The sequence below is a fragment of the Barbatula barbatula genome (genome assembly GCF_947034865.1).
Source record: "Barbatula barbatula genome assembly, chromosome: 15".
Taxonomy (NCBI): domain Eukaryota; kingdom Metazoa; phylum Chordata; class Actinopteri; order Cypriniformes; family Nemacheilidae; genus Barbatula; species Barbatula barbatula.
Genome location: NC_136778.1, coordinates 7,727,282 through 7,753,382, shown reverse-complemented (window position 1 = coordinate 7,753,382; position 26,101 = coordinate 7,727,282). Strand labels below are relative to the sequence as shown.

Below are 26,101 nucleotides of genomic sequence, written 5' to 3'. Positions count from 1 at the left end.
GTCGGTGGACCAATCGCACCATTACTAAGGCTGAAACTAATAAATATAACAAGAACAGCTCAAAACCAGCGGACTGAAGATCACATGCAAGCTCTGTGATGCGCAACGGCGCATGACCGGCTTTGTTTCTTCATTTTCGGACTGAGATCACAGGCATCGTGCGTGTTTAAATCCGAACTCTAAACGCCAAAAAACTCTTCATATGTGAATGATCAGCTGAATGATCTGTCAGTAACTGATCACACGTTGACTGTCCTCCAGCAGATGCTGATATCACTGAAGCTCATTTTAATCCTGTTTACATGAACAGGATTTTTTTATTCAAATTATTGTGCACCATATATAAAGTTCCAGAATAATTCTAAAACTGCAATGTTTAGATGATTGGCAAAAAAGTTATATTTTATTGTGTTGCAATGACCAAGGAAAAATGATATATTTTGTATCGTTTTAAAATATGTTTTCGAAATGTGTTTGTGGTTTTAGTGTGTAATTACTACAATTAAATATATTTTTTTTTATTCAAGTAATGTTTGGTGTCAGTTTTCTGCCGGGTGCATCACTATTGACAGCAGAACAGAATGAAGTGACCATTGTAAAGTTTTCGTTTAAGCAGCTTTTCTAGATGCATTGTCCATTCCAGTCCAGCGTCTGTTGAATTACAACAAAATGAAACCTCAGGAGTGACAAAGTCAACCAACAGCAATGTGAAAGACTGACAGCATGACAAAGATTAAAGTTTATAACATAACATATTTTTCCAAAATGTAAACAAGTACAAATATGTATTATTTAAAAGTTAATATTAACTTGTTTTCTTTGCAGTATTTGAGGTCCGAAAAAATACAGAGCATCTTTTCTGTTACTTTGACCTGTTCCTCCGGTTTTCAATTTCTACACATACATGCATGCATATAGAAACAGTATTTTTTAATTTGAGAGAAATATTGTGAGTAGTTCACAGAACAAAATGCACACAAAATGATTGTGACAATATATAACGTGAAAAACAATACTGACTCAAAACTAATGTTGCATTGATTCATTATTGAATTAAATGATCTACTTTAAATACCTTGGGTAATCTGAAAACAAATTTCCCAACTTAAAAAAAACTAATTTCATCAAATGAGACTCAAATATTGGGCTAAAACCCAAAATGTAACCACCCACGGTAACATTCCCTGTTTGTAAACCTCACGAGCCAGCAACATCCGCTCCACCTGCTCTGAGATGCAAACATGCAGGAAACCTTTTACCACAAGCCAATGCCAAAAGCTGATGAGACGCAGAGCAGACAAGAAATGAAACTAAATGTGTGGGGAGAGAAAAACAAATTTAAAACAAACCACAATGGCTTAATTTCTCTCTCAGATAAAACGTCTGAATACAAGGAACTGAGGCAAACACAGGTATCTGATGTCTGTTGTTTTTGGTGCATGAGACAAGTAAGGTCATCCACAATCAGCCAGACAGTCTCAGTAGAAAGCTTCTCTGGAACCTTATGGTCACAGAAAATTAAAAAAAATGTGTTCACACATCTTCCCGTGGGCTCACCACGTGCGGGAGGGACCATAGGGGGTCGGTGCATTGTGGATCGGGCGGCAGTCGGAGGAGAGTGCCTCGACAGCCCGATCCCTGGACACGGAAGCTAGCTCTAGGGACGTGGAATGTCACCTCGCTGGCGGGGAAGGAGCCTGAGATGGTGCGGGAGGTTGAAGAGGTTCCGACTAGAGATAGTCGGGATCACGTCTACGCATGGCTTGGGCTCTGGAACCACACTCCTCGAGAGAGGATGGACACTTCATCACTCTGGAGTTGCCCATGGTGAGAGGCGGCGGGCTGGTGTGGGTCTGCTTATAGCCCCCCAGCTCTCCCGCCATGTGTTGGAGTTTACCCCGGTGAACGAGAGGGTCGTTTCCCTGCGCCTACGGGTCGGGGTTAGGTCTCTCACTGTTGTTTGTGCCTACGGGCCGAACGGCAGTGCAGAGTACCCGACCTTCTTGGAGTCTCTGGGAGGGGTGCTGGAAAGTGCTCCGACTGGGGACTCCGTCGTCCTACTGGGGGACTTCAACGCCCATGTCGGCAACGACAGTGACACCTGGAGGGGCGTGATTGGGAGGAACGGCCCCCCTGATCTGAACCCGAGCGGTGTTCAGTTATTGGACTTCTGTGCTAGTCACAGTTTGTCTATAACGAACACCATGTTCAAGCATAAGGGTGTCCATCAGTGCACGTGGCACCAGGACACCCTAGGCCGCAGGTCGATGATCGACTTTGTGGTCGTTTCATCTGACCTGCGACCATATGTTTTGGACACTCGGGTTAAGAGAGGGGCGGAGCTGTCAACTGATCACCACCTGGTGGTGAGTTGGATCCGATGGCAGGAGAGGAAGCTGGACAGACTCGGCAGACCCAAACGTACTGTAAGGGTCTGCTGGGAACGCCTTGCCGAGTCTCCTGTCAGAGAGATCTTTAACTCCCACCTCCGGCAGAGCTTCAACCAGATCCCGAGGGAGGCTGGAGACATTGAGTCCGAGTGGACCATGTTCTCCGCCTCCATTGTCGAAGCGGCCACTCGGAGCTGTGGCCGTAAGGTCTCCGGTGCCTGTCGAGGCGGGAATCCCCGAACCCGGTGGTGGACACCGGAAGTAAGGGAAACCGTCAAGCTGAAGAAGGAGTCTTATCGGGCCTGGTTGGCTTGTGGGACTCCTGAGGCAGCTGACAGGTACCGGCAGGCCAAGCGGACTGCTGCCCGGGTGGTTGTGGAGGCAAAAACTCGGGCCTGGGAGGAGTTTGGTGAGGCCATGGAGAAGGACTATCGACTGGCCTCGAAGAGATTCTGGCAAACCGTCCGGCGCCTCAGGAGAGGGAAACAGTGCCCTACCAACGCTGTTTACAGTGGAGGTGGGAGGCTGTTGACCTCAACTGGGGATGTCGTCGGTCGGTGGAAGGAGTACTTCGAGGATCTCCTCAATCCCACCGTCACGTCCTCCATTGAGGAAGCAGAGGCTGAGGGCTCAGAGGTGGACTCGTCCATCACCCAAGCCGAAGTCACTGAGGTAGTCAAGAAACTCCTCAGTGGCAGGGCACCGGGGGTGGATGAGATTCGCCCTGAGTACCTCAAGTCTCTGGATGTTGTGGGGCTGTCTTGGCTGACACGCCTCTGCAGCATCGCGTGGCGGTCGGGGACAGTGCCTCTGGGATGGCAGACCGGGGTGGTGGTCCCTCTTTTTAAGAAGGGGGACCGGAGGGTGTGTTCCAACTACAGGGGGATCACACTTCTCAGCCTTCCCGGGAAAGTCTATGCCAGGGTACTGGAGAGGAGAATACGGCCGATAGTAGAACCTCGGATTCAGGAGGAACAGTGTGGTTTTCGTCCAGGCCGTGGAACGCTGGACCAGCTCTACACCCTCTACAGGGTGCTGGAGGGTGCATGGGAGTTTGCTCAACCGATCCACATGTGTTTTGTGGATTTGGAGAAAGCATTCGACTGTGTCCCTCGCGGCATCCTGTGGAGGGTGCTTCGGGAGTATGGGGTCTGTGGTCCTTTGCTAAGGGCTGTCAGGTCCCTGTACGACCGAAGCAGGAGCTTGGTTCGCATTGCCGGCAGTAAGTCGGACCTGTTCCCAGTGCATGTCGGACTCCGGCAGGGCTGCCCTTTGTCACCGGTTCTGTTCGTAATTTTTATGGACAGAATTTCTAGGCGCAGCCAAGGGCCGGAGGGTGTCAGGTTTGGGGACCACACGATCTCGTCTCTGCTATTTGCGGATGATGTCGTCGTGTTGGCCCCTTCAAACCAGGACCTTCAGCATGCACTGGGACGGTTTACAGCAGAGTGTGAAGCGGCTGGAATGAAAATCAGTACCTCCAAATCCGAGGCCATGGTCCTCAGTCGGAAAAGGGTGGCTTGCCCACTTCAGGTTGGTGGAGAGTTCCTTCCTCAAGTGGAGGAGTTTAAGTATCTCGGGGTCTTGTTCACGAGTGAGGGGAGGAGGGAACGGGAGATTGACAGACGGATCGGTGCAGCTTCTGCAGTAATGCGGTCGATGTACCGGTCCGTCGTGGTGAAGAAAGAGCTGAGCCGCAAGGCGAAGCTCTCAATTTACCGGTCAATCTACGTTCCTACTCTCACCTATGGTCATGAGCTTTGGGTCATGACCGAAAGGACAAGATCCCGGATACAGGCGGCTGAAATGAGCTTCCTCCGCAGGGTGGCTGGGCGATCCCTTAGAGATAGGGTGAGAAGCTCGGTCACCCGCGAGGAGCTCGGAGTAGAGCCGCTGCTCCTCCACATCGAGAGGGGTCAGCTGAGGTGGCTTGGGCATCTGTTACGGATGCCTACTGGACGCCTTCCTCGGAAGGTGCTCCGGGCCCGTCCGACCGGGAGGAGACCCCGGGGAAGACCTAGGACACGCTGGTGGGACTATGTCTCCCGGCTGGCCTGGGAACGCCTCGGTGTCCCCCCGGAAGAGCTGGAGGAAGTGTCTAGGGTGAGGGATGTCTGGGCATCTCTGCTTAGACTGCTGCCCCCGCGACCCGGTCCCGGATAAGCGGAAGAAAATGGATGGATGGATGGTGTTCACACATGTCAGTAACCCAGGCAGGAAAAGCCCTTGCTATAAATATACATCTATCTGCAAAAATAATCGTGCTGCCTTAAGTAACCTTGCACCTGCCACTTCAGCAGATCACACAAAATTGTATAGAACATACTGGGTTTACCAAATGAGATTCAGCCCTACTTACATTACATTACCTTAGAATGAGCTATTTCTATCTATATACATCGCGGGTCCAAATAACATGGAATTGCCATGTTTTTTCTACAGTAGCCCTAAACTTACAAACTGCTCTTCAGGGTGCATTTCGTAAATATGTTATCATCTTTGGCAAAACATGACGACATCTTTGTCCTGTGTCAGCCGCTGTAGTGCGTTGAAAGTAAGGGAGAGGGGTGGAGTGAACAGTCGGTTGCAGTTTGCAACCTCACCACTAGTATCATACACTGGACCTTTAAGTTGTTATTGAACACTCTGTATGTAAATAAATAAAAACAGAATGAAAAAATAGGATTTTACAGACATCATATGATTTAAAAAAGGGAAAAAAAATCGACATAGCTACATAAATGTATTTTTCAATATATAAAGTTAAACCCCTACTTAAAATCCACTTTACTTTTAATTAAGTTTACAAGCCTCGTGAATTACCTTTGACCTTTTCAAATGCTCCAAACTGCCCACAAGCCAGACTTCCACCCATAACCACCTTCCCCCCACGCCTACGTCCTGTCTCCGGTACCTTCCCAGGTCCAACTTCAGACTCCGTCCAAAATCTTTTTTCTGGAACAGAAAGCTACTTCTTGCCTGTCGCCAAGTTCATTTTGGATGAGCGCACAAGTCAATGTTCAAGTCCAATGTCTCTGTAATATAGCGAGTCTCTACTGGAGCTGTAAGCAACATTACAGCGTAATGAACACGTTTATATGGGCCCCAAGTCTACTGGCAGACCATCAAATGTGACATGCTTCCATTTAGCATTTGACTCCCTATAACTCTGGATATTTACCAAACTGAAAATATGCATTTCATTTAATGTCTTCCTACAAGGGTTTGACTAAAAATGAAATCTTTGTAATATGAATTATGGGAAGCATTTGTAAATTTCAAATGATTACCACTTGATAATGTCCTGAACTGGTTTATAAGAGCCCATTCTTTAATGATGTTTAGTTTATGTCTGGATTGGATAAAACATAAAATATACAAACTTTGATATAGTACATATATAAGATACAAAATAAACAGATGGACTTAACACCACTACCATTTCTGTAATTTCACCTTTGCAGTTGCCTCTGGGAACACATCCAACCCAATGCAATTCAATAATTCAACATCAAAACTCCAGTTAAAACTAAAGCAGTTGTTTGCGAAGCAACAAGCATGGTGAAAAACTAAATAAAAGAAAATCAATAATTAAAAAGGCCAAAGCAGGACTGCATTCTTGGCAATTTAACTTGGCGCATTGTCTGATATGGGGTCTTAAAGAAGGGCTTATCTTACTTGCCATCTTTACGGCCCAAATAAAAAGGGCAAAAGCCCAGATAAGTCAAAACAAAGAACGAAACTGCCTGCGGTTTTGGAGATGAACCACCCTGCAGTGGGTGGTTTAGCATCTGAAACCCGTCTTTCATCTCTAACTACTGTTAGGGAGGACGGGTTATGTTTAATTGTAAAGTTATTAAGCGCCTATAAAAGTCTTTATGGAACATTACAGAGGAGGATTTGTAACCATTTTGAAGTCACTGCTCATATACTGTACGTCTGGTGATAGACAAACTGAAACAAAAATCATATGAAGAGGTGAGGAAGGATACAGTAAAGAGTGTGACTTGGTCTAGGACGAAGAAAACAGTGGAAAAAACAGACGCATGTTTGGAAGAGATTGTATAAACACTGGAGAAATAACATTTTCTCATAATGGCATAATTTCCTTATGTCTAGAGGAATTTCCATGCGTTTCTATCTTTCTCTTTACTCATAGAATTGTTTGATTTGAGTCCAAACTTTCTGGCATACAAAGTACAAAAATAATCAGACATATTGCTCAATGTTTTCAAATGTTTGTGAACATTCAGTCAGCACATTACAACATACAAACTTGGTAAGATCATACCACAAGGTTTGTTCAACAAATATGTTTCACAACAAATAACTATGATTATGATTATACGGGTATCCAAGTACTCTGATGTGACCGCTTTGTTCGAACATGACAATGCAATAATTAAAGCCCTAACTATTTTTCTTCATGTCATATGAGCCTTATTTTCAAGTTAGTGAGCAAGCAGAAACAGGAGACAGAAAGTGACAGGGAAGGAAAGAGAAAAATGGGGTCTGCGTATTAAGACCATTCTCTCAGGACCATTTATCGATGGTCTTTGTCTTGTCTTGGATTTATCGCATCAAATAGAATTAACTTATTTATTTTTTACAAAATAACAGATGATTGCAAAAATGAAAGAATTTTCTGGATATTTTCAGAGCGTAACACAATGAAACAGGAGAAGGGGCCTTTTTTAACAGTTTGTTTTTATATATTTTTTTGTTAATCTTTTGTAAAGTTTCACGTGACACACATCAAACATGGATGATGAAGCTCTTATCTCATAAAATGACAGGAAATAAAAACTGGGGCACCAAAAAGGTGCTTCATGAAAGAAAGCAAATCATACATTATTAGACAAACTGTTCCTTTAAGCTTAACATAGCATTAGTATGACATAAATTAAACAGCATTACTTATTTACACTTTGTGGCGAGCAGGGCAGAACGAGAGCCGTGAGGGAACGGCGCGAAAGGAACTCCGGAAGCATATGAGGGCATGAGAGGACCATGCCTGGACTTTATGTGATGTGTTATTGTGTTTGTGTTGGCATTTTAAGTTTGTTTTATTGTTTGTTTTTGTTATATTAAAAGTTGTCTTACGTTCGCTGGTTCCTGCCTCCTTCCTTTAATTGAACTGTATTACATTAGTGCCAAAACCCGAGAGGAAGGAGAGAAATATCCTTGCTGCAGAGGGGGATCGGGGTGTTGAGGAGTTCGGAGCAGGGTAGTCTGCTAGTGTCTGCCCGAGGCGGTGGTGCTGGAGCCAGTATTCGGATGGGACGGAGACCTCGCTGCCGTGCTCCTGGGTTGAGGTGGGATGGCTGCCGTTTGGATGAAGGGAAGGAGCAGGGAACGGGGGAGGAGGAGCCATCTCCTGCCGCCAGGGGAGGAGGAGGATCGAGCCGTCTACCGAGCGTCCAGTACCGTTGTATGGCACCGCAAGGAAGAGCTTCTTGGCTGGTTGAGGACCGAAGGACAGTGTGTCGGGGAACCGGACCAGGATTTTTTCTTTTTTTCCACTCTTCCCTCTCTCACCTGTGTTGCTCCTTGTGCTTACTTCTCCGAGACTGGCCCCCGGGGGAAGTAGAGTGTAGTCTCAGGAGTACCCCCAGCCTGTGATGGGGGTATGTGGGGAGCAGGGCGGGACGAAAGCCATGAGGGAACGGTCTTGCATCTCTCACAGAGAAGCCCCAGAAGCATAACAGAGGAGCAACAACAGGGAAGGGCGAGAGAGGACCAGGCCTGGACTTTATGTCATGTTTTATTGTGTTTGTGTGGCCGGCAGTCGACCATGAGGGAGCCGCCAGGATTTTAAGTTTGTTTTATTATTATTTTTTTGTTATATTAAAAGTTGTTTTACGTTCGTTGGTTCCCGCCTCCTTCCTTCCTTTTATTGAACCGTGTTACACACTGGTATAAAAAGATGAAGTCAATGTTTCTAAGCCTTCTGAAATCTAAACTGATTTCTCTGTGGTTTACTGTATTGAATAGGGAACACAAAGAACTGAACGGCGAAAGGCATTTACAAATTGGATCTTAACTCTTGGTGTACACAGAGTCCACAGTCTCTGATCCTCTACATTTACCACTACTAACCAACTGAAACAACATACTGACGTTTTATATGTGTTTGGTTTAATTCTTGTATTGTAAAGCATTAACAATTCTGTCACCATTTACTCTCACATCTGTCCAAAACTCTAAGACTTCCTTCTTCCACTTTTGAAAAAACATATTTTCTGTGTAACGACTACTTTTGTGTTCCACATCCAGAGAATATAGAGAGTCTGAAACAGTATGAGGGGGTGTAAAGGATGACTATCCCTTTATGCGACACTAGTCCAGTGTGGCATGTGGGACATAACTGATAGCAATGATTGAACCAAATCACTCTAAATGCAAACTGGCATTTCTAAAAAATGAAAAATCAGAAACAACCATACCTCTTTCATAATACATGAAAGCTAAGCGCCTGGCACACACAACACAAACACAGACATGTACACTTTACCCAACAAGCACACAGCGGTTACACACAACGATTCGGGCATGGCTGCCCTATCTGCCCAGCATGTATTTAAGGTTGCTATTTTAGAGCGCGCACTTCTGTTCTTTCACAAGCAGTAAATTAGTCGAACAGATCTGACTTGTAAATTGTAATGTACGAAGCAGACGATTCCAAACAAGTTACAGTGATATGCCAGAGCATTTCCTCTTCCAATGACAGTAATGAACAATCAATGATTTCTGAAGACGCTACCATAAAAAACATGCCTTGTACGAACTCAAAAAGCATCAACAAAGCAAGACCAATTAAAATAGAAACAGTTGGAAGGCAGCTCGCTAGACAGATCTGAGAAGCTGACTTGTGGAATGTTCTACATCTTGTGGTTAAGGAGCTCTTGGTAAAATTGCATCACTGGGAAGATCAATGACCTTATAAAATGCTACAATTTGGTAATTATGATGTAATTGCTCCTTTGGGAAAAAAATCACCTAGGCGAAAACAAGATGACAAAAAAACAGATGACACTAAAAAACACGAAGGAACTTCCTAGAGGAGGTTCCTGGGGGTTAGTGACTTTTGGATTAGATTTCTACTTCAACCAAGTTCTCAGGAATGTTCCTCAATGGCAATGTTATTGGCACTGCCAAGGGTGCCCCACCCAAAGTACCACTGACTGTGCCACCCACAATTCAGTGCTGGGGCCAGCTGTGCCCTCATCAACCTTTCGCCAGGGAAACGTTTGTTTCGTTTTAGTACTCTGACGATAACATTTGGTGCAATATTATTATCTATAATAACTCTACCGAGTCTTCTTCAACATCTGGTTCAAGTTGGGAACCACAGTTTGAAATGTGTTTTTACAGATTTGTGAGATGTTCAGAAGCAGCATGTGCAGATGTGAAATACCACACCTCACATATTCCCCTCACCCAGAAGATCCTGACAGACGGCTGCCAAAATATGCGACTGTCCTCGCCGAACTCATGGCAGCAAGAGCAAATGATGCTCTGGAGGAAATGAGTAAGGCCAAAAAATTCTCCTAAAGCGAATCGTACAGAATCACACTGCACACACCGCTGTTTCATTTATGTTTAAGGACATAGGCTTGATTTTTGTCAATTGACAATTTTTGGCCAATGAAGTGTAAAAAGTTACAAATTAAAAGTTACAAAGTTTGGAGTATAGGTTATATTTTGAAATGCTTCTATACTAACCCTGGAGGACGAATCATTAATGTATTTTGTGTTTTGTGAAAAGAAAATGTAAACATTTCACCAGAAGAAAATTGGGGACCCTCTTCTGTACCAATGTGAATCCGCTGTTGAAGACCCCTGCCCTAAAAAATTTGAATTGTGAATACTGCATTAATATGTGTAGCCATGTAATTTACACATTTCAAGTTTTGTTTAACAGAGAATAAAATAGAAAGACTGGTTTTAAAAAGGAATTTTGTCCTGCCATTCAGGAAACCAGTGAGAACCTTCCCTCTCTCTGTGCACATATTACACTGAGAAGTTCAAATGTCAAATCATAGATCTTATATTGTTTGCTGTCCAGTCACAGAGTCTATAAACTTTCTATAGACTTTCTGTTTCTCCACTCTCATAGGACTGGACACTATTCAGTAAAGTGGCATTTGAATACTCATAAACGGGTTCACAATCTGGCAACCCAATTCCCACGAACAACTACCACTGTTTACATTAAATGGCTGGGCAAAGTTTTATTGACAGCTCAGCATACTCATTTCCTGCTGCAAAGCTCCCACCTGCACCTCAGTGCAGTGCCACGGAGCCTGTTTGAGAAAGTCACCGTGTAAATCTGTCAGACTGGGGTGAGCGAGATGAGTTAATGAAATGAACATTCAAACCAATTCATCGTTTCTTAGTCGGCCACTGGAGATGGCCAAAAAGCCGGCTAAAGACAGCAAAGATGGCACCTGCCAAAACTCACACGTACATGAGTGCAGCTTGGCACTGCAGCGACTTGAAGTGTATGTGTGTGTTTGTGTTTTTATATAACAATCGCACTCCCTTATATTTTATATGGGATTATAAAGTGCAATGCCTGTATTGGAAGAAAATGTGTTTCTATGGGGATTGTGTTTGTTTCTTAGCGTGATGTGAGGAATGTGTGCATACAGCAGCCCTATTCTCCCTCTACATCAAACACGTGTGTAATTGTTCCAATGTGACAGTCATACGCAGCTGTGCTTAACTCCAGTGAACTGTAGCTTCTCTCATTCTTTCCTTCAAACTGTTTAGCTTATCCAAACGCTCCTCAACACAGTGACCTATGCAGCGTCTGTTCACAGGCCATTTGCCACAGTATCGAAGCATCACACAACAGCCCTATTGTAGAAATACAGGCTGAAGGTGTAAAGCATTAGAACGAAACAGATTCAAAGAGTTAGTTAACAAAATAAGAGAGATGTGGACTAGATGTAATGGTACACAAAATACACGGTTCGATACGTAGCTCGGTTTCTAAGTCACAGTTCGGTTTGATTTCGGTACAGTTAGGGATTAGAAATGCAAAACATAAAAATGATTGTCTTTTTTTATTAACATTAACAGTGAAATTTCTTTAACATGTACAATTTAAAAAATGTCTGCTTGGTTTAAATAATTTATAAATAATTAAACAATTAAAAATATAATTTATATAGAATATTTATTTAGAAAGAATTAAATAGTATAGAATAAAACAAATGTTCTCCAATAAACCAAATTCTTAAATAAAATTCTCATTAACAAATCCTTTTTCTATTGTCTTTTAATAAGTATTCACAAATAAAAGATAAAAACAGTTATTATACAACTGTAATATTTAATATGCACACATGAAAAAAAATAAGTATACTATATAATTTATTCATAAACCATTGTAAAATTCCCAAGCATTGTTTAACCTTATGTGGAAAATATCTTTAAAATAGTGCAAAATGTCTATACAGTCCTTTACTAATACATTTGATTTTGTCTTTCGTAACCTGATATTTTGAGTTTGCAATTCCTCAATTGCAGGGGGAACGTTTTTTTATAAGACAATAAATTTTTTTAAAGCACAATAAAGCATAACACAGTTCATGATGGGGCAACAGACTTAAACACACAGAGGGGGCAGGGGTTAACAGGTGCAGGGCTAGGACGGCAAGGAGAGTTCAGCGGTGGCAGGTATGATAGCCTCCAGGCAAATAGATCCATATGGGAGATGATTACGCCACAGGGAGAGATGACAATAACTCAGGGAGAGAGGTGAACCACCCCGGGACACCCCTGAGCCTGCACAGGGGGGTGAAGCAGCTTTCGAGGGGAACGAGTGGTTATAGCAGGTGCTGACTTCCTTAGCCGGACCGACACTGTAACTGGAAGGCTGGAAAGCAAATGAGCACAGGAACAAGTCCCACTGCGTGAGGAGAGAGATAGTCCAGGGAAACCAGAGAAGAGATCTGGGTGCACAGCAAATGCAACGACACAGGAGCCTAGACGAGACAAGAATGGCAGATAATAACAAGACTAGTAGTCAAGGCTAAAACACATGCAACGGTCTAACACAAGACAAGAGAAATACAAGGAATATAAAAGGCATTAAATCAGAACATAAACGAGGAACAGGGGGAAGCCGGCATGGGGGAGGCTGCAGCTGACTCGGCGGCCGGCACAGGGGAAGGCTGCAGCTGACTTGGCGACCGGCACGGGGGAGGCTGCAGCTGACTCGGCCACCGGCACGGGGGAAGCTGCAGCTGACTCGGCGACCGGCACGGGGGAAGCTGCAGCTGACTCGGCGACCGGCACGGGGGAAGCTGCAGCTGACTCGGCAACCGGCACGGGGGAAGCTGCAGCTGACTCGGCGACCGGCACGGGGGAGGCTGCAGCTGACTCGGCGGCCGGCACGGGGGAAGGCTGCAGCTGACTCGGCGGCCGGCACGGGGGAAGCTGCAGCTGACTCGGCGACCGGCACGGGGGAGGCTGCAGCGGACTCGGCGGCCGGCACGGGGGAGGCTGCAGCGGACTCGGCGGCCGGCACGGGGGAGGCTGCAGCTGACTCGGCGGCCGGCACGGGGAAGGCTGCAGCTGACTCGCCGGCTGGCACGGGGAAGGCTGCAGCTGACTAGGCGGCCGGGACGGGGGAGGCTGCAGCTGACTAGGCGGCCGGCACGGGGGGGACTGCAGATGGCATTGTGTTTGGCGGAGTGGATGCTGCAGCCGACTCGGCCCTGAGAACACCGCCACTGATTTGTAAGCCAGCACAGGGTAGGCTGCAGTTGATTCGGCGGCCAGCACGGGGGAGGTTGCAGTTGACTCGGCGCCCAGCACGGGGGAGGCTGCAGGAGACCGGCTTGGGGAAGCAACCGTTGACACAGCCGCTGACTTGGAAGTCGGCTCGAGGGAAGCTGCAGCTGAGTTGGATGCAAGTTCAGGGGAGACTGACTGGGCTACCAGCCCGGGGTGGATGCATCAGACTCGGTGACCCGTTCTGGGAGGACTGCAGCTGACTTGGTGGTCGGCTTGGTGGGAGCAGCTTTAGACTGTGGGCCTCCTGGTCCTGGGAACGCCGCCACTGACTTGGAAGCCGGCATGGGGAGGCTCGGCTGACTCGGCGGCCAGCATGGGTTGAAGGCTAGCTGGCACTGGGAACACAGCCGCTGACTCTTTGGCCGGTTCGGGGAAGGCTGCAGCTGACTTGGTGGCCGGCTAAGGGGAGGCTGCAGCTGGCCCTGCAGCTAACTGGATGACCAGTAGTGGGGATGCATCCACTGACTTGGCTCTCTACTCAGCTATGTAGTCTCGTGGATGCTGGGCATGAGAGTATTTGGAGGGAACTCTCTAGTAGGTGTTGGTAACGCAGGCTATGGTAGTGCGAATGGCTCTGGGGATTAAAACAAGTCCGATGAGTACTCATACGCTGGTGAAGTGAACGTCCAGAGCATCCTCCTGTGGAATTCCTAAAGGTTCTCACAAAATCTGCTGACTCTGTGGCCGGAGAGCACACAGCACCTCCACACATCAATCCCCAACTCTCTCGCTGAACCAGTGAGCCACTCAATGATGAATGCCACCCTCGAAGTCCCTGTTGGGTATAGATGAGACCGCTGGCCCAACCGGGCAGCACACAGGGTCAGGAAACTGGCTCACCACTAGTTATTCCGGGTTCAGTTCAGGCTCATGTGGGTTCCCGGGACAGTCGACAGGGAAGGAAGAGTGGAGGGAATCTGACCCCGCTGAATCCATTATGTGGTCAGACCGTTCTGTCATGGCACTAGGCACGAACCGTGACCGTTACGAATTGCAGCTGTGAAGTATACCAGAAAAACTGGTTATAACAATGATTTGATTATTTCTGATCAAACAGAACTTTTTAGAAAGTTGTTGCGAAGATGGGACTGAGCAATCGGACTGAGGCACTTCTCAGACTGGGCTCGTTTCCTGCGGTCTGAACTTGAGTGGGATTGTTCCCGGCGCCCCCCGCAGTGTTTGTTTGGTTTCACGCTCAACTTGATGGTCAAACCCTTCTGCTTTGCATTCGTCTTACGTCATCAGAAATGTGCACGCCGCATGACAGAAAACAGAACACTGATCAATATATTGTGCTTTTATTCATTTGGTGATATTATGCACAACAGAGTAAATTACATTTGGGTTTACTATATGCGCGTTGTATGCAGGCTGCTTGGAAACATACTATTTTGAGGAAACAGTGGATTACCATTGACCTGCCGCTCTGATTCCACTGGCAAGGCAGAAACACGATGCAGGGTATCCATGGTAAATCATCAACACTATAATATCTTAAATCGCCTGAAACGCATGCGCAGGTCATTTTACCACCTCATCAAGTGCACACCTGGGTTCATGATGCTTTCATATTCAAGCGAACCGCGCCACATTTAGAGAGCAACCGAACTCAGACCACCTCCTTCAGGTCGTCTCGGGTTCGCTAGCCAGCTGTGCACTTATTAGCCAGGTGCGCGCTTGTTAGCTTGACAACTTTCACATTAGCGATTTTTCATGCGAACCGTGCCCTGTTCCGAACTAAACTTCAAGTGTGAAAGCCACCCGAGTCATGCTGCTTGCCAGATTCAAACCTACATTCCCTACATAAGCATGTGAGTAATATTTGGTAATAGTTTTGGCAAAGAAAAAATATTTGATGGATCACTTGTGAGCCTCTAAAAGCATTTTAAAGTGTGTTTGTCTGGGAGTGTAATGGTGTGTCATTTACTTGCCCAAGAGGGTCTGACAGACATGGCACCATAACAAATCATGATTAATGGCACCCACACACCCGAAATTCACCTTCTATTACTCATACACAAACTGCCTGATAAACTACTGCAAAGACTCCTCAGACAGCAACACAAACATGTGCCACTTACATCCGCTGTTTACAAGCACCGCAGCAAAGAGCGACTAGCGCTCTCATTTTCAGCAAGCTGAAACATTCCAAAGATACCACATCGTTCAATATATAAACATGTGCACACACATAGACTATTCACTTTAAACTGTGCAGAACTTTTACACCAAAAAACTACTCTAGCTTAAATGTGAATAGAAGAGGCCATTTCTGAACCTGCTCACGGCTGTCACACTACAAAACAACAGTGTACTTGACCATCGTCCAAGAGACAGTGCTTTAACACACGCATGTTCACAAAGTATACACACCAAAACTCAGCTCATGCCAAAAGTAACACCTGCTCTTAAAAGTAAATAGAACAGGAGCTCATCCTCCGGATTTGAGAATGAGATAGAGCTCTTGTCTGTAGATAAAACCAATATTACTCTGTGTATAACTCCACAGAATGTTTGCCTTTAAGTGGGTTTCTATGAGTGCTATTCATCCCTGGCTGGCTGTTCACAGCTTCAGCTTTCATCCAGTCCTATCCCACATTCCTGTTTATCTATATCCAAAAATCCCACTCAGCAACAAGCCTGCTGTGTATATTAGCAATCCCTCATTTTGTGGCTTAGACCAACCATGCAGTGGATTTTCAGGACTAGCAATAGAACTGACATTTAACAGGAATAGTTCACCTAAACATTCACTCTTGTCATTCTAAACCTCCATGTATATATTCTGACCGCTCAACATTGACTGTTCCTGTGGTCAAAGCTGGTCTGTGTACCTCAGTGTTTGGGTGCGTTCAGCAGCTGACTGGCAACCGTAGCTGGGAAAGCGCTGATGGGTACAAAGTGAGTCTTGAGCAGATGACAAATGAACGTGGACCAGGAGAGAATCCTCTCAAGTTAGCAGCTACTTGGAAAAATCTGAAGTATACTTCAAGAGTTTCAGCACCTCACACATCACACGGTTTGCTCGAAGGAACAGTTCACACCATCATCTGTATGTTACTCACCCTCATGTTGTTCCAGACCTCTATGGTTTTCTTTCTTGAAAAGAAACACTGGTCAAAGTGTGTCAAAGCCCCCCCCCAAAAAATATAAAATGCCAGGTCAGTCGAGAGCAATTGCAGGTTTTGTTTTCTATTATTTTGTCTTATTCATCACTTTAAGCTGGTAGTACATAACTTCACATGACTTGAGTCATATAAACTATCTTTATATTACTTCTTTGGCTTGACAGCCCTAATAAGTCACATTTCATCATGTTTTGTCTAATGCAAAAAAAGCACAGTGATAAAACATCTACCTATGTGGTCTCCAAAACAGAATTTTTATTTTTAGGTGAACTGTCCATTATAGATGAAAAAAATCATTATAACAAATACATCTTATGAATAATTAAAATTATAATAATTGTCTACTTTAAGTCTTTGTCAATTATTACAATTAATTGTTACACAAATTGTGCACTTTATTCATTCATTAATTTACACATATTGTTGTGACTCTTTAATCCTTTGCAGACTTGTCACTTGCAGTTCAAGACAAAAACACTTCAAACTGAATGCATTCAATTAAAGATAAGGTCAGAGCTGTCGTCACACGGACCCAGGTTTGAGTCCGACCCAGGTCATGTCTCGATCCACACACACACACACGCACGCACAGATGCTAATGAAAACTCACTTGCTGTCGTGCGATGCTCATGCTGAACATCATACCAATACTATGACACAGAATGCTCCCTGACAGCACATGTGATCTGCTTCTTTGTCTCGGTCTTCAATTTCAATTGACAGAACATCTTAAAACAAGTGTACTGTAGAAATAAAGCCTATAAACGATATAACCACAACTAACCAAAGCATCAACAGAACTGTTAAAACACACAGAGCGACCATACATGATAGGACAACCATGCGAGAGATGAGTTGCGATGAGGAACAGAGACGCGGCGTGGGTTTGTTTTGATCCAGAGCCAGCACGAGCCGACTTTACGTCACAAACAGTAACCGCAGACTTAACAATTGCATTACGACCGAATGAGATAAATACAGATTTCGACTCCTAGCTGCACGGGAGACTTTCTCCTCAAGTTCTCCAAAGTCAAACCTGTCCCAACACGTCTACCCAACAAAATGCAGATAATCCAGCATGTGCCTCGGCGACACAGCCGGCGTGTCGGACGCGGCGATATTGCGGCACGACTCAACCAAGCACAGAGAAAACTTACCGAGGTACTGCCTGATCTCCAGCAGGACTTTAGGGGGTCCTCCGTTCAGCTGATAAAAGAGCGAACCCAGGCAGAAGAGCAGCAGGGTGGCCATGCAGTAACCATAATCGCGCAGAGAGAAGCGAAGCCCGAGAGTCGATAACCAAAGTCCCTTCCTGTTGTTTCTCTCTCTGCTGTGATTCGCGGTCTGGTTGTTTAGACGAGGACTGCTGTTGTAATGCTTCATCGTCTTCTCACATGGAAGCGCCGAGAATGGTAGTCACCCATCCGCCTCTGTAGATGAAAACTTTTTGCTCAACGTGTAAAACATGAACTCGCTTCCCAAGCTACTAAGACCGCGCGCGCGATCTGATGTTCACCCGTCGTCGGGTCCGATCTCGCTGAGGTATTTTTGCGAATGAAGTTGTGAATCCATCCTCTGCTTTTTAGGGTTAGTGTCGGTGTCGGATTACTGAATGTGGAGGAAAGAGTTCAGCCGGAGGATGGACTGAAAAACTCACGCGCTGACTTGAGTCGCTTAGCACCACCAAGCGGAGAGTTGACGAAACACGAGTATCAAACAGAGCATCGCTCAACCACCCTCGACTCTTAACGGACATACATTCTGGTTGCTAACGACCGCGCGTTTATTTATTTTCCTCGCTGAAAACAAAATAGAAACATCACAGAAATTCTAGTTTGCATTCAGGATTTCCATTTGAATAACTTTAGCTTTTTCTATTACAATTTGTGTAGTGTGTTTTGGGCATCATTCCAATAGGATGCACCTGCCAGGTAAAAAAATCCATCAAATACCAGTTAATGCCATTATAGTTTCCATTAAAACCAATAAAGTTCACATTTTAACCGTTAAATCGGTTACACTTTCTATTGGTTTTTATCAGCAAGGTATATTTATTTGACTAAAAATATAACCACACAAAAGGGCTGGTTAAAGTTCATTCTGTATTCCCCTTTGGACAAATTAACCGCGATTTTGATATAGTAAAAGTGTTACGGTCAAACTATGTTTTTTGTGGTGAGACCATGTTGTGACTATGGTTTTAGGATAAACGAACAAACAATAGAAGTAAACCATTGTTCTTTTGAGAGGCTCTAACATCATTTGACATAAATTTGACCCTTTCACCCCGGCTGGTAAGTTCCTGTTAGAATCATGACACTGCTATTCATTTATGGTGCAATATGATACTTTTCATTACACTGGGGCATGAAATCAAATAAAACTATGTCTTTGTATATTTTATTATCTTAACCACTAAAAATAAAATCATGTCAGCCAATTGCCCACCCTGAGGTGGGAGGGGACAAAAATATGCCTTCTCTTCAACCCCAAATTCTGCTTACTATTGTTCGAAAATATCTAATTGTTTTTCAAACCCTTTTATTGAAATATGATATTACGATTCAAGTATATTTAACCTATTTTGGATAGATTTCTGACCAAAAGTATGACTTTAATGATCCAGGCATTATTCCGTAGTTCAAAACACTTAAACATTGTCGAGCGTATTGCTATAATGATGCACATTTATCCACTATATATTCGGCTTTTGTGAAACTGCAAACGCAAAATCGAAGTGGTATATTGTGATTGTTATGTCTCTGTAAAGTAAATCGCACATAAATAATGTACATTTTTAAAGTTGAGATGTAAATGTACCCCAATGCATACACACACACACACACACACACACACACACAGTCAGTGCCAGGATATTCTTTTTAATTACACCTCAAAGTGACAATTTTAAGACATTTTTTTGTAAATACTCAATCAAAATTTTATAGACAATCATTAGCAAACTGAAAATCATTTTGTATACATATATTTTACAATGGTTATTGAAGCACAGCTAACTAGATGGAAGGCTATTGCTCTATGATGCATAGTACAGCTAATAATTACTGGTGATGTAAAATAAAAATAAGTTATTTAAATATCAATTACATAAACAGAATGTGCAACTTCTGTTAATCATTCAGATATGTAATTACAACCCAGTTTTCCCGTCTTTCAAGTTGAAATAATTAAATGATCATGGTAAGTTCTTTAATTAGTTTTTTAATGAATTTTTCAACAAGAATTGGAATTTTGACATTGTTTGTTAGAGACTGCCACAGTGCACCTCGACCTTTTACACATGACCTGAATGCAAATCTGCTTGCATACTGTATTAAAATGTTAATTGGTTATGTCATTTTCTCTACAATGGAAAAAATCATTCTTTAATAAAGTGCATTTTTACAGTAACATCAAATTATATATATTTTAAATGACATAAAAAGCATCATTATCAAAGCCCTCCACTTCAGAAATATGGAGGCATCCATTCTGATATTATCGAATCTATTGAATCTATTTTTTTTTTAAATTCCGTTGTTAACCCTAAAAATGGTTACAGTCTTTAAATTGTGCTGCATCAGATACAAAAGAGTGTACAGAATAAGAAACAAATATTATGATTCTTCATTCATTATTCAAAAAGTCCATTTCAATATTGTTGTGGGGGGAAGAAATTGAATGAAATGATCACTTTTGTGTCTGCTTGTGATGTAATACTGTAAACGAGTTGCGATGACATCATATGTAATCATACCTAAACGTAACTAGCAGAAGTCAGCTTTTGCTCATTTTTTTCTTTTACGAGAAGTGTTTGCCAGATGCTCTCTGTCTTTTTCAGAGAACACCCCCAACCAACACCAGATGTGTGAGAAATATCTTGTCCATCCCACCGTTAACAAAGACCTCATGTGACAAAAAATATGAAGAAAATTGATAAATATCTGTGCAAGTGCATGCACACAACTGTACTACTACATGTTCTGGTAGCAGAAAACATTGCGAAATCCTTTAAAGGCATGCATACTGTATGTTTTTAGCACTATTGAGTGGAGGTGAACAGAACGTATCCACTCAAGTGGAGGGTACACTCCACAACATTATCCTTTCTTGCAAAACGTAACCTGGTCACATGATTGAAGTCTTAAATTCACTAGTGTCAGAGCAGTTCTCTAGTCTTGATTTGAATTGATTTGCTTGAACTTCAAGGCCAAGACTGTGTGCTTTCAAAGCTTTTTAAAAATTCGAAAATGTCTCGATCAAAGTGCAAGGAAACAAACATGTTTCACTTCAGCAAGCATATTACAGCTGTATGATGCACGAGTTGAGTAAGGTAAAGTGGTACACAATGCCCATCAGTATAGTTTTTAAGATAACAGGGGCAACATATAACTGATCTTTTGTATGCATTAATAAACATTTATATCCTGTAGCTGATGAGTAAGTCATGTTTCTGTGCCAAAAGATTACATGTGCTTTGAATATATAGTATTATGTTAAGCAGAATATAAAAAGTGATGCTTTAAAATGGGACCGTGAGAAATGGCTCATGAAATGGTTTCATCACTCTCTATGCAAACATAATACATACCTGCAAAAACAATGGCAAACCATTGGCCTGAAATCAAAATGTGCATTACTCTAAATATACCCATATGGCAACATCATGCTTTTGAGAATTTTCTACACATACCCTTACATGACTCACCAAAGAGGACATTTCTTTCGATATACATATTTAATATACATATGCTTTGAGACAAAAGTAACATTATATTAACAAAACCTGGATGAAATGAAATTGCTTTGGTCAGGTGACATACTCTCCATACTTGGTGTCCTTCAATAAGCACAAAAAACACCTTTTTCCTTTACAGCTTTTTCTAAATAAATTTTACACTTTATGAAAAAAGTGAAGAAGGAGAACAGTCTTTGAGTCATACAAAAGAATAGATTCTCTGAAAAAACTGTGCTATCTCTCGACAGGCAGTTTATGCGAGCCAATCTCTATAGAAACATCTGTTGGAAAGCCCTCCTTAACAGTCCTAGGAAGCCAAATCAGTCATTGCTGTAAGCGTCAGACAGCTGTGAGAATACCAGAAGACAGATTTCTGAAATAGATTCTTGGTATGCTCCAACAGATAGGGCAGTTGTTGCCTGTCAGATGAGTTTCATCAATTTCATATCAGTTATATACCCTCACGTCTGTTTTATGACTGTACTGAACTGTTGGCTGTGACTAGCTGAGCCTCGATGAGAAGAATACGTATGTGATGCTCCTCCTTCAGCCCCGCCTCCCTCGCGCTTGCCTCATTCAAGGATGACAACCGGCCCAGAGTGTCAAAGCCTGCAGCCATTAGAGGGGCACAATACATGGGCATTCCAATTGACACAAGCCAATCAGAAAGAGAGCTCACGTGAACAGGAGACACTGGTTTACGATACATTTCGGTCAAACCTCCTGAGGGAATCTGTGGAGAAAAAAGTAGAATTTAATTGAATCAATTTATGTATATTGCGCTTTTGATAAGGTTTTACTGTTTCAAAGCAGCTTTACAAGGAAGAAAAATAAACAAAAAGAAAAACAGAGAATAAATACATGGTATAGAAAGACTAAGACCATTCTAATAAAGCAATGAACCCTGGGCTGATCTAATATCAGCAGTCTCACGGTGAGCAAGCCAACACGGCCCAGTGGCGAGGAACCAAAACTCCAAGATGAATCAATAGAGAAAAGATAATATTGGTAAAGACTAAACTAAAGTAAAGACTCAGCCGGGAGGGCCAGGTCTCCTCTGATATGTGTTATAGCTGCACACAGTAACTTTGATTCAAAGTTACTGAGTAAATAAATATAAAAATATTGAGAAAAAGACTATTAGTCGCAAGCAAATTTTTAATTGGCAAAATACACAGTTTATTGATCCGTTCATTCAGAATTATATTTAACAAAGAATACTTTTTGTTTTCCTAACTGGATCTGTATGCAATTATTATAATTTCCATTAGCAATCATTTGGAAAACTTATTCAGCTTATTGCATTTAAAAAGCTGGTGAATCTTTACAAATGACTCACAGCCATGCGATGCTCCTTGCGCAGTTGTTTAACTCTGATCTGATCCAGACTGTACGCCATTTCCTTTACTGGCTGCTGAAAGTCCTCTGAGTATCTCTGTACTAAGAGCCCAGGAATACCACACCGACCGTGCTGAGGAAGGACGAGAGAAAAAAGAAAAGGTCAGCCAGGTCCTGAGAGAAAAACAAGATCTAGAGTTCAACACCTTTTTTTGATGTTTGGAAAATATTTATAGAATCCTAAGCAACTATGTACTGACCCCAAGAGACAAAACAAAATATTGAGATAATTCCACCTACTAGAGGAGAACAGTGAGAACAACATTTTAAACTGTTGATTTCGGATTAAAAAAGCAGAAAAAAATTAAGTTGACTTCATGTGGCTTTTTAATTGATTTTACGGCTGGTGGAGACCAAGCATGCCTGGAAACAGAGGTTGACTCACAAACAAGCATCAACTTTATGTGGCAATTACAGCATTACAAGGCGAACAAGACTTAATTGTTTGTTTAATGCGAGATTCAGTGTTCTAATACATCGCCCTGTGTGGCGTAACCTACATCAAATTTTACGATTTTAAAGATGCTTTGTATCCAAATGGCTACATTTCTAAAAGGGGCAACTCATGAATGTGATTTAATAATATTTCAAATCAATCTGTTTTCATGTAACTCAATCAACGTGAAATGAACTAATTCAATCCACAGGACATCTAAAGTGTCATTTCTGCACCACTAGTGTCAATTTTGCTGTGTTTGGCTGGGCAAGATGCTCAGAGAAAAAGATATTTGGAGAATATGATATTTGGAAGAAATATATTTGGAAAACAACAGCCACAAATGTCTCAGCAGATTAGGAGACAATATTTTAACCTAAAATGACACACCAAACTAAACGCATATATATAACTCAAAACAATCTTTCTAACTGAGAGATGAATTATGATAAATCTACTAAGAGTTTTTAACCACCTGTGTCCAATTTAGGTTACATCCAATAGGCTGTTAGACCAGAAATAATTGGATTGGCTGCAAGTAAAAAGGCCCGAAAATTTCAGGCAGTGGGTCGTGTATTTAGTATGAAAACCTTGGAGCTGCCTGTGGTTTAGACAGCACATTTTTCACCTCTGCTCTACAGTGTCCTAGTGGTGCAGCTGGCAACAGTTTAACTGCTCCTAAACCTCACGTCTGCTCAAGTGAGGAGGTGTTTATACAGCAGGACTGGAACACAGTAGCCTCAAAAACTGATTCAGAATCAGACTTTGTTGATGAATGTGTACACGATTTCAACCAAGGAGGAACCCAGCTGAACTAGGAGCAGGTACCAGGTTTAAGATACATTTACATTTACATTTACATTTTTATCCAAAGCGACTTACAAGTAGTTTTACACAGTGGCACATTACTGCAGAGCAATCAGGGGTAATTGCTCAAGGGCCCTTCAGTCTTGACCTGCTGGCACTGAGATTAGAACCAGAAACCTTCTGATCACAAGCCCAACGCTCTGATTCACAGATACTGTTTTAATTTCAAACATTCAGACCATAATGTACACAAAACAAAGCCACTGTCTCAACTCTTTCCAGCCTGACTCTAGCCTGAATGTTGAAGGACACAGGATATGTAATTGTTATGACTGGACTAAATGATGCATTAACAAATAAAAATAGCTTAAGAAGAAAAGGATGATTGATAACTCGCTGTTTGATATATTTTTATTGTAAATTAGACCTACAGTTAGTACAGATGTCTTCAAATTGAATGCGATTGAGTGGGAATGTATTTGGTCACCGATGAGTACAGAATAAAAATGTCTCTTTTTTTATTCTTTTGGACACATTTCTCCCAAAAATAAAAGCGAAACAACAGGGCCTCCAAATGCTTTTTTCTTTTATCGTGTAGGACGTCATTTAGAATTGTATAACCGTGATAATGTAACAAATAGAGTGGCTTGATAAAATCAACAACAGAAGCTACAACTACTGCTTGAAATGTACAGTTCATGTACAAGAAAAACAGACTTGTGCAAGTTTTTTAATAGATGGACATAGCGGCAACAAGCTTTGGCAAGGTGTCTGGCTTGTTCCCGAAATGTCCATCTATTAAAAAACTAGCACAATTGTGAGTGTGAGGTCTGTCTTTCTTGTAAATAGATATTTATCTTCCTTGACCGGCACCTCGGAAGGTGTGCGTTTGCTTCTTTACACTTTTTGGCATTTACAGTTACCATAGAGTTTGTTTGACCGATCTGCGCAGATGTTAAAGTCACTATAAGGTGGACTTATTTTCTATATCGTGACGTTTATCCGTGTGAAGCGGCTTCTGAAATAATTTTTGTTGCCGACAAAATGTGGTGAAGAGATGTTTAGAGAGGGGAAGAGGAGCGTAACGTTTTAGATTAAAGATCACAAGTGCAAATAAATAAAAAAGTAATGGTGCGCACTGATACATCATTTACAATACTCACTGCAAAATTGTGTAAAACAATAATCATTTTCCTGATTGATTGAATGGTAACTTTAAAGTTCGACTTCATGCTGCATTGGAAGAACCAACAGGAGCGGAAGCGATTTGAAAAATCATACAGAGAAGTAAGCTTTCGAGAAGCTCTCTTCAAATGAACCTGACACTTCCAGTAATAGTTAAAGAATTAGCATGACATTGTTTTGCTATTTTTAGCCAGTTTTGAAATGCCATTGTGACTCACCTTATCAGAATACGGCTCTTCTGTGAGGTCAATGCCTTCTAAGCGCATTCTCTCCTCCAGTAAACTCTCCATGTCGACCATTTTGGCATGTGAGGTCTTCCTGCTGAGGGCTACTTTTGCTCCGTGCATCTGAGGACATGCTGATCCAGGCAGGTCGGATAACCAGGGTGGACTAAGAGCTGGTGGACTTCCAGGCTCACCCGGGGACACTGGGGTTGATGGTGTACCCTCAGAGGGGGTGGCTGGGGAGCTTATGGGTTTCGGTGGTAGGGTCGGTGTATTTGGCACTGAACCTGACACAACTAGCGGAGGGTGGCGCAAACCATTGGGCAGACGTTCTTTGGACTTCTTAGCAGGCACGGGAGGTGGAACGGGTGGTTTTTTAGGGTGAGTTCGTGGAAACGGGCTGGCCGGGGCAGAGATGGGTTGACGGTTTGAGGGAACAGCAGGCAGGGTTCTTACCGGGCTGAGGGATAGCTGCGTGGGTACCGTGGGTCTCGCCACTGAGCTCGTCTTTCTTCCAAACGTATCTCCACCCTGCTCTGGTTTCGATTTTACAGGACCTCCCTTTACTTCCTCTTTGTTGCTGCTTTGCTTCTTGTTCTGCACCTGGTGGTCTTTCCTCTGATCGTAGGCCTGTTCCCAGCGTAGATCCCCCAACGAATGTGAACGCTTCCAGGTCTCCTGGGGGCCGTCCAGCTCCTCACAGCTACGGCTGACCGGCATGCGGGAGGTCTGTCCTACTTTGGATCCCTTCTTGAGACCAAGGTTTCGCAGACTGAAGCCCTTAATGGGCCGGGGCAGAAAGGTCTTCGGGAACTTGCGTTCTTTCTTGGCCTGCTGCTGGAGAGCTTCAGTGGAATGAGTCATAGGGAGAGTAGGATAGTCTGGAGACTTCATGACCCCAAAATCAAATCCAGATGATCGCCGACTATGGCGTGATGTCTTACGACTTTTTCCTGAAACAGAGAGGTGTGCTTTCACATATGTAG

The 26,101-nt window shown here is 43.2% G+C and overlaps 2 protein-coding genes across 11 annotated transcripts in view; both read right to left on the bottom strand.

The window, feature by feature from the left end:
* usta (uronyl 2-sulfotransferase a) overlaps positions 1-17,948 on the bottom strand; it is a 52,091-nt gene extending 34,143 nt beyond the window's left edge. For both annotated transcript variants that reach the window (XM_079474703.1, XM_079474704.1), the window contains exon 1: positions 17,485-17,948. In XM_079474703.1, coding sequence (XP_079330829.1) covers positions 17,485-17,710 — 226 coding nt within the window. In that variant the 5' untranslated portion in view covers positions 17,711-17,948. The remainder of the gene's footprint in view (positions 1-17,484) is intronic.
* Positions 17,949-19,188: 1,240 nt separating this feature from the next.
* The window catches only part of sash1a (SAM and SH3 domain containing 1a), a 181,614-nt gene continuing 174,701 nt past the window's right edge, over positions 19,189-26,101 (bottom strand). For 8 of the 9 annotated variants that reach the window (XM_079474421.1, XM_079474422.1, XM_079474427.1 and 5 more), the window contains 3 exons: positions 25,110-26,068; positions 22,405-22,536; positions 19,189-21,798 (listed from right to left, as the gene is read on the bottom strand). In XM_079474421.1, the coding sequence (XP_079330547.1) occupies positions 21,538-21,798; positions 22,405-22,536; positions 25,110-26,068 (1,352 nt within the window). In that variant the 3' untranslated portion in view covers positions 19,189-21,537. The remainder of the gene's footprint in view (positions 21,799-22,404; positions 22,537-25,109; positions 26,069-26,101) is intronic. The other variant, XM_079474429.1, reaches the window with a different exon arrangement.